We start from the raw sequence: 12,118 nt of genomic DNA, 5'->3' as shown, positions 1-12,118 counted from the left end.
TTTATTCTATTAAAGATGCTGACACTGCAGCCTATTCTGCAGAGCCAGTATTAATGAACCAGTAATGAACAAGAAGTGCCCTTTGTGCCTTAGGGGTCAGGAATAAAGGAATCATCGCCTTAGGTGCGGTGCCTGCAAAATGTATGTTCAGCTTCGTTCTCTACTTCATGCCTGAGGGAATGGGAAAAGTGAAAAACAAAAACAAAAACAAAATGAGCATTTATTGAACATTTGCTTTGTACCTGTTAGATGTTTTATAGTCAGTACTGCAAGGCTATGGAATGGTCAATCAATGACCAGCATTCAGAACCTGACAGTACCACTACCTGAGCAAGTGACTTACCCCCTCTTTTCTGTTTCTTCGTCTCTGAAATGAGGATACTAATGCTTACCCATGAGTGTGGAAAAAACAACAATGTGCTTTTTCCTGTTCTCTCACTCAACACAACAATCAACACAGAAGACTTCTGTGACCAAATGTGTGGGAGTTTCTCCCCACCACCAAGCAAGCAATCAATTGTGCAGCCGACACTAGCTGGGTGTCCGCTGATTCAATTCAATTCCAACACTATCTACTTAGAGTCAGCCTCAGACACCACAGGGTGAGGGCGCAGTCCCAAAAGAGTGCCCCTTCCTTTGCACCAGTTGCATGTCCAGGCCTCTGGAACAGCTGGCTGACTGGCTTCAAGTTTCAGTTTCCACAGCCTCCTCTTAGGGTTCAGTTAATTTGCTAGAGTGGGCCTGGTGTGGTAGCTTACACCTGTAATCCCAGCACTTTGGGAGGCCAAGGTGGGAGGATCACTTGAGGCCAGGAGTTTGAGACCAGCCTCGTCAACATAGCAAGACCCCATCTCCACAGAAAATTTAAAAATTAGCCAGGTGGGCCAGGCACAGTGGTTCACACCTGTAATCCCAGCACTTTGGGAGGCCGAGGCAGGTGGATCACAAGGTCAGGAGTTTGAGACCATCCTGGCCAATGTGGTAAACCTCCATCTCTACTAAAAATACAAAAATTAGCTGGGCGTGGTGGCTGGTGCCTGTAGTCCCAGCTGCTCAGGAGGCTGAGGCAGAAGAATGGCGTGAACCTGCGAGGCAGAGCTTGCAGTGAACTGAGATGGCACCACTGCACTCCAGCCTGGGCAACAGTGCAAGACTCCGTCTCAAAAACAAAACAAAAAAAATTAGCCAGGTGTGGTGGTGCGCGCTTGTAGTCCCAAGCTACTCAAGAGGCTGAGGCAGGAGGATCACTTGAGCCCAGAAGTCCAAGGCTGCAGTGAGCCATGATCATACGACTGCATCCAGCCTGAGTAAAACAGTGAGACTCTGTCAAAAAAAAAGAAAAAAAAAGGATTGCTAGAATTCAGAGAAATGCATTTACTGGTTTATTAAAAAGATATTTTAAAGGATACAAATAAACAACTAGATGAAGAGATACATAGGGTGAAGTCTGGAAGAGTCTGAAGTGCAGGAGCTTCCATCCTTGTGGAGCTGGGGTGCAACACCCTTCCAGCATGTGAATGAGTTTTTGTTCACCTTCCTGTCAGCCTCCACATGTTCACCTATCTGGAAGCTCCTGAACCCTGTCCTCTTGGGCCTTTCATGGAGACTTCATTGGATAGGCATGATTGCCAACCATGTAGGAATGTGATTGGACAAAAAGGGCATGGTCTAAACCCAGTAAGGCCTGTCTCTTCAGATTCTTCTTGGCCTCTCTGTGCAGCATTCCTTCCTCCAGGGTACAGGGCAGGACCCTCTATGGATCAAGGGTGTTATGACCCACAATCAGATTAGAGTCCTGCCTTGGCCGGGTGAAAGGAGGGCAGGTCAGAGAGAAAGATTCTGCTTCCTGAGGCCTTCTTCTGAGGCCCCAAGTGCCCCAACATTATGACAAAAGGCTGAAACAAGGGCTGTGGGAGTTATAAGCCAGGAATCACGGACGAAAACCTATATAGATAGATGATAGATAGATAGATAGATAGATAGATAGATAGATAGATAGATAGATAGATAAATGATAGATAGATAGATAGATAGATGATAGATAGATAGATGATAGATAGATAGATGATAGATAGATAGATAGATAGATAGATAGATAGATAGATAGATGATAGATAGATGATAGATAGATAGATGATAGATAGATGATAGATAGATGATAGATAGATAGATGATAGATAGATGATAGATAGATAGATGATAGATAGATAGATGATAGATAGATGATAGATAGATAGATAGATGATAGATAGATAGATAGATAGATAGATAGATAGATGATAGATAGATAGATGATAGATAGATAGATGATAGATAGATAGATAGATAGATAGATAGATAGATAGATAGATGATAGATAGATAGATAGATAGATGATAGATAGATGATAGATAGATAGATGATAGATAGATAGATAGATGATAGATAGATAGATAGATAGATAGATGATAGATGATAGATAGATAGATAGATAGATAGATGATAGATAGATAGATAGATGATAGATAGATGATAGATAGATGATAGATAGATAGATAGATGATAGATGATAGATAGATGATAGATAGATAGATGATAGATAGATAGATAGATGATAGATAGATAGATAGATGATAGATAGATGATAGATAGATGATAGATAGATAGATGATAGATGATAGATAGATAGATGATAGATAGATAGATGATAGATAGATAGATAGATAGATGATAGATAGATGATAGATAGATAGATGATAGATAGATAGATAGATGATAGATAGATGATAGATAGATAGATGATAGATAGATAGATAGATAGATGATAGATAGATGATAGATAGATAGATAGATAGATAGATAATAGATAGATAGATAGATAGATAGATAGATAGATAGATAGATGATAGATAGATAGATAGATGATAGATAGATAGATAGATAGATAGATAGATGATAGATAGATAGATGATAGATAGATAGATAGATAGATGATAGATAGACAGACAAACAGATAGATGTCATAGGGTATAACCTCGTGGGGTTTTGTGGGGGGCAATTAAGGTGATGGCTGTAAAGTGTTCAGTGCTGGGATTTCTCTTTCCATCCTCATGGCTGTGCCCTAACAGGGAGCGGATGTCCTGCTTGCCAGAGAGGATATAAGCCCTGTCTAAGCCTCACTCACTTAGTGATTGTAGAGAGGTCCTTCATGGTTCGTTTTCCTTTCTCATAGGAGCTTAAGGATACCCAGGTGACCCAGGTTCAGATTACATTCAGGCTCGCTAAGGGTGGCTGCTAAACCACCTTTTTATACCCACTCTCTCCTTTCCTCCTTACTAACTAACAGAAAGCAGCATTCTCTCTAGTCATTTACAGCTATAATTGCTTAATACTTAAAGGATCAAGGGAAAATGGGGGTTTTTCAAGGCTTCAGAAAGGTGTCATAGGCAGCCTCCTTACCTGGAAATCTTCATTTTTGGTGGGTGTTTTGACAATGTGTATAGATTTTGTTTGTTTGTTTAAGTAGGACAGAGGAACCAAAAAGAGTTTACAGTTTGGCTTTTTGCTCCTTGCATACAATTCAAACAGCATGAAATAAAGTAACTCTTAATTTGAAAAAGTGGGTTGTCACATCAACAGGGACTTAAACCTAGTGTAAGTCAGGATGTCAGGAAGTCAGAACACCCAGTTCTGATCATAACTTTTACTACCTATGTGACCTTGAACAAGGCACTTAACCCCCAAGTGTGGTTCCTAGACCAACAGCATCGGTGGTATCACCTGACAGCCGTTTAAAATGCATAACCTGGATCCTCACCCCAGACCTACTGAATATGAATCTGCCACTTCCCAATAGCCCCAGGTGTTTGGTATAAACATTAAAGTTTGCAAAGCCCTGGTCATGGGCCTATTTCCTGTTTGGTCAAATGGGGATGGTATGACCCACCTGAACATCTCACAGGGTTGTGATGAAGCGCAGCTGAGATAATACATGTAAACATTATTTTATACTGCAACGTACTACACGAATGCCAAGAATTAAAATGCCTTCCGATGTGAAAGATGGAGAATGGTAATTGTGTTATTGTATAAAATGCTTCTCAGTTAATGGTAATCCCTGTAATGGGATTGGCCTTTCCTGGTCTTTGCTCATTATTCTCTAATAATATTTTCCAGATTATGACCTTTCGAAGATGAGAGACTTCATCAACAAACAAGCTGATGCTTATGTGGAGAAAGGCATCCTTGACAAGGAAGAAGCCGAGGCCATCAAGCGCATTTATAGCAGCCTGTAAAAATGGCAAAAGATCCAGGAGTCTTTCAACTGTTTCAGAAAACATAATATAGCTTAAAACACTTCTAATTCTGTGATTAAAATTTTTTGATCCAAGGGTTATTAGAAAGTGCTGAATTTACAGTAGTTAACCTTTTACAAGTGGTTAAAACATAGCTTTCTTCCCGTAAAAACTATCTGAAAGTAAAGTTGTATGTAAGCTGAGATTTTGTATACAGAATCCTTATTTCCTCATAGACTTATATTTTATAATCAGAATATGTTGCTTTGAAAAATCCTCTAATGGACTGACCTTAAAACTCACCCTTCTTCCACTGTCTCATCCACATAAGCACTCCCTGAAGAATTAAGGGGGTTCTGTTTTCAAGGCATGCCAGGTACTAAAGCACTTGCAGAGTGTGTCTGTTACAAGATGTCGTTTCCACTAGCAGTTCCCTTTGGGGAGTTGAAATCAATTCACATTTTCTCAAAGTCTCATAGCTTTGGAGGAGCCATCTGCTTTTTTGGCTGCTCTTTTTAGCTGGCTTTTTATTAGGCCCAGTGACATAAAAAGGATCCAGGTAAATGGGTATAGGATTTGCTGGATTTACTAACAATTTCCCCTGTTCTTTAACACTTCCTATTAGTGACTTTTCAGACATTGAGTTTACTTATAAAGAGAGATATTTATGTACTCTCTAAGAAGACAAATGAGGTCATAAACACTGCATAAAACAAGGTAAAAATGTATGCCACATGTCAGTTATCTAAACTAGATTAGATCCAAGCCAAGGTTTCTCAACAGGGAGCAAAGGGCCAGGCAGTAGGGTAGAAATAGAGATAAAAATCATTCCTTCCTTGTGATCCAAAGCTGGTAAAGCAGCTTTCCTGGAGGAAAAGGTTAATGAACTTCAGGTCCCTGCAACTCAGCCCCCACCACAAACACAGCCCTGGAAACATACAGTGGCCCAAGGTCCTCTTGAAATGTTAATGGTTAATGTTCCCAAACCAGAGAATGCTTTGAAAATGTATTATTCAGTGTAAATTAATTACATACATATTTTTCTATATATTTGTTTCAAATTGTAAAAATAACAATGCTTTGTGTATTAGTGAGAGGTGAAGCCAGCTGGACTTCCTGGGTCGAGTGGGACCTTGGAGAACTTTTCTTATAAGAGGATTGTAAAATGCACCAATCAGCGCTCTGTAAAACACACCAATCAGCACTCTGTAGCTAGCAATAGGTTCGTAAAATGCACCAATCAGCACTCTGTAAAACGCACCAATCAGCAGGATTCTAAAAGTAGACAATCGCAGGGAGGATTGAAAAAAGGGCACTCTGATAGGGCAAAATGGAACATGAGAGAGGACAAATAAGGGAATAAAATCTGGCCACCCCAGCCAGCAACGTCAACCTGTTCAGGACCCCTTCTGCTGTGGAAGCTTTGTCCTTTTGCTTTTCACAATAAACCTTGCTACTGCTCACTCTTTGGGTCCGTGCCATCTTTAAGACTGTAACACTCACTGCAAAGGTCTGTGGCTCCATCCTTGAAGTCAGCAAGACCACAGACCCACCGGCAGGAACCAACTCTGGACACATTGGCTGTCACTGTTTCAAATGGTCTTTGACACCTGCATTGCTGTCCTGAATGCCCCTACCTGGTATCCCACCTTTTGGTGGGGACAGTGGGGGAAAGGCTGGTTTCTTCTCCCATCCTCTCCAGAGAGTTGCAAAAAACAAACAAAAGCCAAAGCCTGACACACACACACGAACTAAGCTCAGTATGTTCTAGAGAAGTCAGTACCCATCTGTTGAGTGGGGAGAGGGAACTAAAAACACCTTTGCCCAAATAATACTTGCCAAAACACAGTGAACCAGACTGTTTTCCATGAGTCATCTTTGATAACATGACTGACTCTAATTCAGCCACACCCAAACAGGCTGCATGTCCATCAGACAATAAACTGGCGCTGGCTAAAGCGTTTTATCCATTCACTTTTCTATAATGTATCTAAACATGCAGTATTTTTAAAAATAAGAAATGTACTTAGGGAGTTTATTGTGGTTCTCAAAGCACATTGGCATTCATTAGCTCCTATCCATAACCAAAACAAAAGGAACATCATCAGTCCCGTTTTATGAAACAGGAAACTGGTTCACAAAGGGAACAAAAGCACAGGATACGCTCCAGCTCGTGCAACCAAGAAATGGTAAAGTTGGGATAGAACGTAAGTTTCTTGTCTCTCAGCCCACTCCAGTGATTCTATGTGCAAGGTAGGGACTAAAGTACTCAGTCCAGAATAGTTTAACTGTGGCCATAAAGAATTCCAAGTTACTAATAACTTGAAGATGACCAATGTTTTGGCTAGAGAATGCTAAGAGAGACCTTAGGCAAAAATAAAATACTCAGAAAAAAATGTTTTTGAGATTGTGGTCTTAATTTCAAATTTGAGCTCATGTTACATCTTTTGGATTACTCTCAAATTTCAGAACATTTTATGTTAAATAGCATGATAACTCTACATTTTTAATGGTTCCTAGGCCACCACAGATGTTTGTCTGAACCTTTTCTTATATACATACCTGTTTTCCTTCACTTATTTTTTTTCATTTAGGTCTCTCTTCATCCAACTAACTCCCACAGTTCAGGTAGTGAATACAAGAAAACAGCAAAGCATGATCAAGAGAGTACCCTATTTCAAAGATGCTATAACATGAGAAAAAAAAAGACAAGACACAGGGATTATATATATTAGGAACAAACAAGAAAATCAGCAAGACAGGGGCTGACAGCTACTGTTTCCCATTGATGCAGCAGTTGCTCAGCCTCAGGGCTTGGATATGTGCAGTTCTAATTCTGCAAGCTCTGACGCATTAACACCTAAGCGCACTTGTTTCTTGCTTAATGGATGACCTGGAGAAGCAAGACGGGGGAAAGAAAATGAGGGAAGATAAAAGAAAGAGAGAGGAGAAAAAAATAATAAAAAGAAGAAAGTGAAAGTATTTTTGCTATGCTGGGATGGGGTAGATATGAGGAATTTTTGTGGAAGCCTAAAGATTTATTTAATCTAACAGTTGAGCAGAAATTGAGACCAAAACAATATTTAATTATAAATGATATATTGCTTAAAGTGTACTACTGTAATCTATACATATAATAAAGACCAATTAAATTATGGGAATAAAAATCAATTCAAATAAGTACAGGACTACCAAACACTCATAAAGTAACTTAGCAATGAAATCCATACTAGAATTCTGCAATATAATGTCAGATTATGGTATTATTTATTTGTTCTTTTGATTTATCCCATGTTTTCACCATACCTGAATCACATCAGGTCAATGAAAATGCCAAGATTACTAGTAATTATAATTGTTTTGCTTTTAGATTATGAATACTTTTTTCAAAATTGCATTTATAATAATAAAAACCATTAAAGTGAAGAAGGAGCTGTCGCCATTTAAATGTATAATTTAAAAGTCAATTTTATTTTCTCATTTGTTAAAAAAAAAAGGAGACTCAAGTTTGAAAACATAGTTTATTTTCTCATTCAGGCTTTTGTAGTTTATTTTTACAAAATAGCAGACAAAATTTGGTTCTTTATATTAATAGAGAATATGTAAGACATATCGAAATATATATATAGCACTTAAGTTATAAACACACAGCAAATTCAGCATCACTTAAACAGCAACCATATTTTCACATAATCAGGATTGCATAAGGAGATAAACATTATTTTTAGCCTAAATATATAAATAGTCTTTGATGCTTTATGTCAATTAGTATTTATAAAAGCTAGTCTAAAAACTAACACCACCTACAAAAGTGATGAGCTTTAGGATACAACCTTGCCATCATGCCATAATAAAGACTTAAAATTATAGAAAGCCAGAGGGAACTAATCACTTCAGTGCAATTGCAGCAGGTAGAACTACCTAGTTATGATTTTAAGATGGACACTATAGGAATCCAGATGGGATGTTTTTGAATCTTCAGTTGTTGGATTCCTTATGGTCCAAACATATCTTAATTTTGGTTAGAGTTATGCCCCCAAATCACCTAACTGTGATAGAGGGAAGTTGCATAGGGACTTTCTTCATCTCTGAAAGAAAATAAATACAGCATAAATCAGTGTTTAGAACTGTATGCAGAAAACTAAAACATCAACTTATTATACAATTTAATATCCACTTGCCAAAGAAGGAATATATCAACTTAGAATATTGTGCATGCCTAGAAAATTGTATGAAATGCCAATACTTAAGACATACCTTACTATCTCCATTTTATTCGTATCTCAGTTATTAGAATAAATAATGTCATTCATTTATGTATTTATATTTGCTTATATTTACATATATTTTAAATCTATACTAAATTATATTCATATTTATATTTGTTTATGTTTTCTATATTCTACCTCTTTCTCAAAAGGATTTAAGGTACTAACAACAAAGGGCATATATACAATAAGATTAATAAAATAGAAATTAAAAAATCAGGACTAAGGAAAGGAGAAGGAAAACAATGTATTAATCATAAGAAATATTATAGGAGTTGAATGCAGGTATCAGTTTTAGTTGCAAGCTTCCCAATAGCCAGAGCAAAAAAGGAAACACAGTAGATTGTACTTTTTTGAAATCTAATCATAAAGAAAAAAGGAAACCAATTCTGTAGAAGAGAAAAAGGTTGCCCTAATATCAAATTTAAAAATCAAAGAAAAAAGTTCACATGAGATCTTATGTAGGAAACACCTAGTAACAAATAACAAACAGGCCGGGCGCGGTGGCTCATGCCTGTAATCCCAGCACTTTGGGAGGCTGAGGCGGGCGGATCACGAGGTCAGGAGATCGAGACCGCGGTGAAACCCCATCTCTACTAAAAATACAAAAAAAAAAATTAGCCGGGAGCAGTGGCAGGCGCCTGTAGTCCCAGCTACTTGGGAGGCTGAGGCAGGAGAACGGCGTGAACCCGGGAGGCGGAGCTTGCAGTGAGCCGAGATCGCGCCACTGCACTCCAGCCTGGGTGACAGAGCGAGACTCCGTCTCAAAAAAAAAAACAAAAAAAAACAAAACAAAACAAAAAAAACAAATAACAGACAATGTCTTTGACAAGTTTTGCAACTATCAATATTTTACAAGTATTTTCTATGACACTGCTTCTCTTGAAAGTGTCAATGAGAGACGCTTTTACTTTGCTGCTATCCAGAAGTGCTAGCTGAACAGTGCTGCTATTAAAGCAAAGAAGCAAACTCTTTATAGTAAATAACAGATAAAAACACTGCAACAGATAAAGCCTTGTGCATCAGGCAGCAGCTCTGTTTAGAGTTTATATACTAAAAATGCCTGTCTAGAACTAAAATGTAGTTTTTAAAGCAAAAAAGAAAGAAAGAAATTAAGAAAGAAAAAGAAAATCAGAAAGAAAGAAAAGAAAAAAGGAAAAGAAAAGAAAAGAAAAAAGGAAAAGAAAAGAAAAGAAAAGAAAAGAAAAGAAAAGAAAAGAAAAGAAAAAGAAAAGAAAGATTTGGCCCAGCAAGGACATCTTAATAGTAATTTATTTAGACTTCGACATTTGTACCAGGGTATTCTTACCTGCTCTCTTCTTTTAGCTTCTTGGCTGCCTGTGTTGATAACTTAATCTGCAAGTCAAGTCTCTGCAGGAAATCTCTGGCTGACACTTCCTCAGGCTGCACAGGCTGAACATCAGATTCTTGAGGACTGGGAGGAGGGAGGTCTTCCCCGGCCACCACTGGCTCCTCTTCCTGAGAAAAACTGTTATCAACAGTTTCATTTTCTGGACAATCAATGGAGTTAAGTCCATTAAACAACAAAGGCTTCTCTGATATAACTGGGATGTTCAAAGTTTTCTTCAGAAATATACAATCATTGGTAAACAGTTTATTGGCCCTTTTAATCTGCTCCATCTAAAATATAAAAAAGGAAACACAGAGTTACATATAACCAAGTCAAGGAGTAAGATTTATTATACAATACAGAACTACCAATATTCATAAGCAAAATGTACACAATGCTTTCTTGGGATTTGAGACTCTTCATTCAGGTTTGGTAACCTCCCCAGATATCTCCAGTTATTTCGGGAGATGTTGGAAAATTGTTTCCCGATTTTAAAAAAGAACAGACTAATTTTTCCCCATTATACTATTTCTACTACAAGGCTGCTTTTAACATCAGTGGACTTAAATCTCTGAAGTTTAAAAACGTAAAATTTTTAGCACTTAATAAATTCCATTCTTGTTTTAACATTTCTATTATCTGATTTTTTTTAAAACTTACCATTGCTGCTGTTTTACTCATGGAGTGCTTCCCATGTCTCTAGAACTGTGCTTAGTAAATGCAGTTACTGTATGAACATGAGCTTGTTACTTATCTCATTGATCCTTTCTCCTCATGTGTAAAACAGGTACCATCTACCTTTCACAGGGTTGTTGCAAGGATTAAATGAGAGCTTATATACCCACTCCCATCAAGGAAATATATATATATATGAGAGAATATATAAAAATATATGTATATTCTATACATATATTCCCATATATATCTATATGGAAAGAGAGAGAGAAAGTAGTGATTAGAGCGTCTGGCAGTGGATGGTACTTACTACTCTCCACTTTCCAATGAAGAAATCAAAACACAAAAGAGATGGCAGATTTGACCAAGTACAATATGGCTCTTTAAATGTTTAAACTGGGATTTTTGTCTGACTCCAAAGTCCGTACAACATCGAATTAAAGTACACAACTAATGAAATCACATTATGGAGGGCCTTTAATGCCAAATGAATTCTGAGTAAAAACAAAAAAATTGTATTTCTACTTCAAAAAGCCTGCAAAAACAACAGTCAACTAAGTGGACCCTGTTCATTCTGCTTTGTTATAAGCTGATTCCATGCAAATAGTACATGTAAAGCTTTCTTTTTTCTTCTAAAGATACTCCATTAAAGGAATGAGATTTTTAAAAAGGATGGTCTTTTGTGTTCTCATTTCTAGTTTAAGGGTAGAAAGAGAACATAAACATGGGCAGGTGCCTTTTAGAGACAAAATTAAAATCTAAAAATCCCAAGTATCTCTGGTCTAGTTCAGGTTTGAAAGGGTTAATAACTTGGACACTTTGCCCATAGCAGGTTCAGGTATACGCTATTTCGCCTTTAGGACCCCTAGATCTTGCCCCCAAGCATCCAGCTGCTCCATATCTCTTAGTGCATAGATTTCCAGTGACACTAAGCCCTCCCCTGGCTCCAGAGTGAGCATATGACTCATTCCTGCCCTGGGGAGCATCACAGGCTTTCGTGATAGATCACAGGCCCATGACAGAATCATTCAGACATGCAAAAAGACTCCTGCAGGACGGTCAAGGGGAGAGTTCTCTACTGCTTTCTGCCGGAAGGAGATAGGCTGGAGATGCTGGCAGTCATCCTGGCTCCTTGTAGAATCTGATACTGGAACCACCTGAGAGGTGAGCATTTGAACTTCTGGATCACAGCCTGAAGACAGAACATGCTCAGTTCCAAGATCCACTAAACTCCACTTGGAGTTTGTTTTTTGTTTAGGCCAATTTGAGTTAGGTTTTCTGTCACTTGTAGCTGAAAGAGCTCTTGCTGATATAGTGCCCTTTGAAATGCTTATCGGAAGGGGACTACAATTGCTAATAGTCACTGCTTCCTGGGAATAATGATGGAAGACAGAAACAGACGGGACCCAGATCCAAACTGCTGAGCAGAGCTAGGAACTGCAAGAGTACACTATGAATTCTTTGAGGGCAAGAACTGGTTATGCTATAGCCTTTCTGGTCTGACAAAGATCTCATACGCACTAAGTGCTTAGGATGGATGGACAGGTGGA

The 12,118-nt window shown here is 38.2% G+C and overlaps 2 protein-coding genes across 6 annotated transcripts in view; one reads left to right on the top strand and one right to left on the bottom strand.

Moving 5' to 3' along the window:
* Positions 1–5,737, top strand: part of SCG3 (secretogranin III) — a 40,146-nt gene extending 34,409 nt beyond the window's left edge. Inside the window, exon 12 of one of the 2 annotated variants that reach the window (XM_055279140.2) lies at positions 4,156–5,737. In XM_055279140.2, coding sequence (XP_055135115.1) covers positions 4,156–4,274 — 119 coding nt within the window. In that variant the 3' untranslated portion in view covers positions 4,275–5,737. The remainder of the gene's footprint in view (positions 1–4,155) is intronic. The other variant, XM_055279141.2, reaches the window with a different exon arrangement.
* Positions 5,738–7,781: 2,044 nt separating this feature from the next.
* Positions 7,782–12,118, bottom strand: part of LYSMD2 (LysM domain containing 2) — a 31,599-nt gene continuing 27,262 nt past the window's right edge. For all 4 annotated transcript variants that reach the window (XM_055279146.2, XM_055279144.2, XM_055279145.2 and 1 more), the window contains exons 2-3: positions 9,852–10,183; positions 7,782–8,362 (exon numbers count right to left, since the gene is read on the bottom strand). In XM_055279146.2, coding sequence (XP_055135121.2) covers positions 8,320–8,362; positions 9,852–10,183 — 375 coding nt within the window. In that variant the 3' untranslated portion in view covers positions 7,782–8,319. The remainder of the gene's footprint in view (positions 8,363–9,851; positions 10,184–12,118) is intronic.

This window comes from Symphalangus syndactylus, chromosome 5, assembly GCF_028878055.3.
Source record: "Symphalangus syndactylus isolate Jambi chromosome 5, NHGRI_mSymSyn1-v2.1_pri, whole genome shotgun sequence".
Classification (NCBI taxonomy): domain Eukaryota; kingdom Metazoa; phylum Chordata; class Mammalia; order Primates; family Hylobatidae; genus Symphalangus; species Symphalangus syndactylus.
The sequence above is the reverse complement of the archived record's forward strand: the minus strand, read 5'-3'. Positions and strand labels throughout refer to the sequence as shown.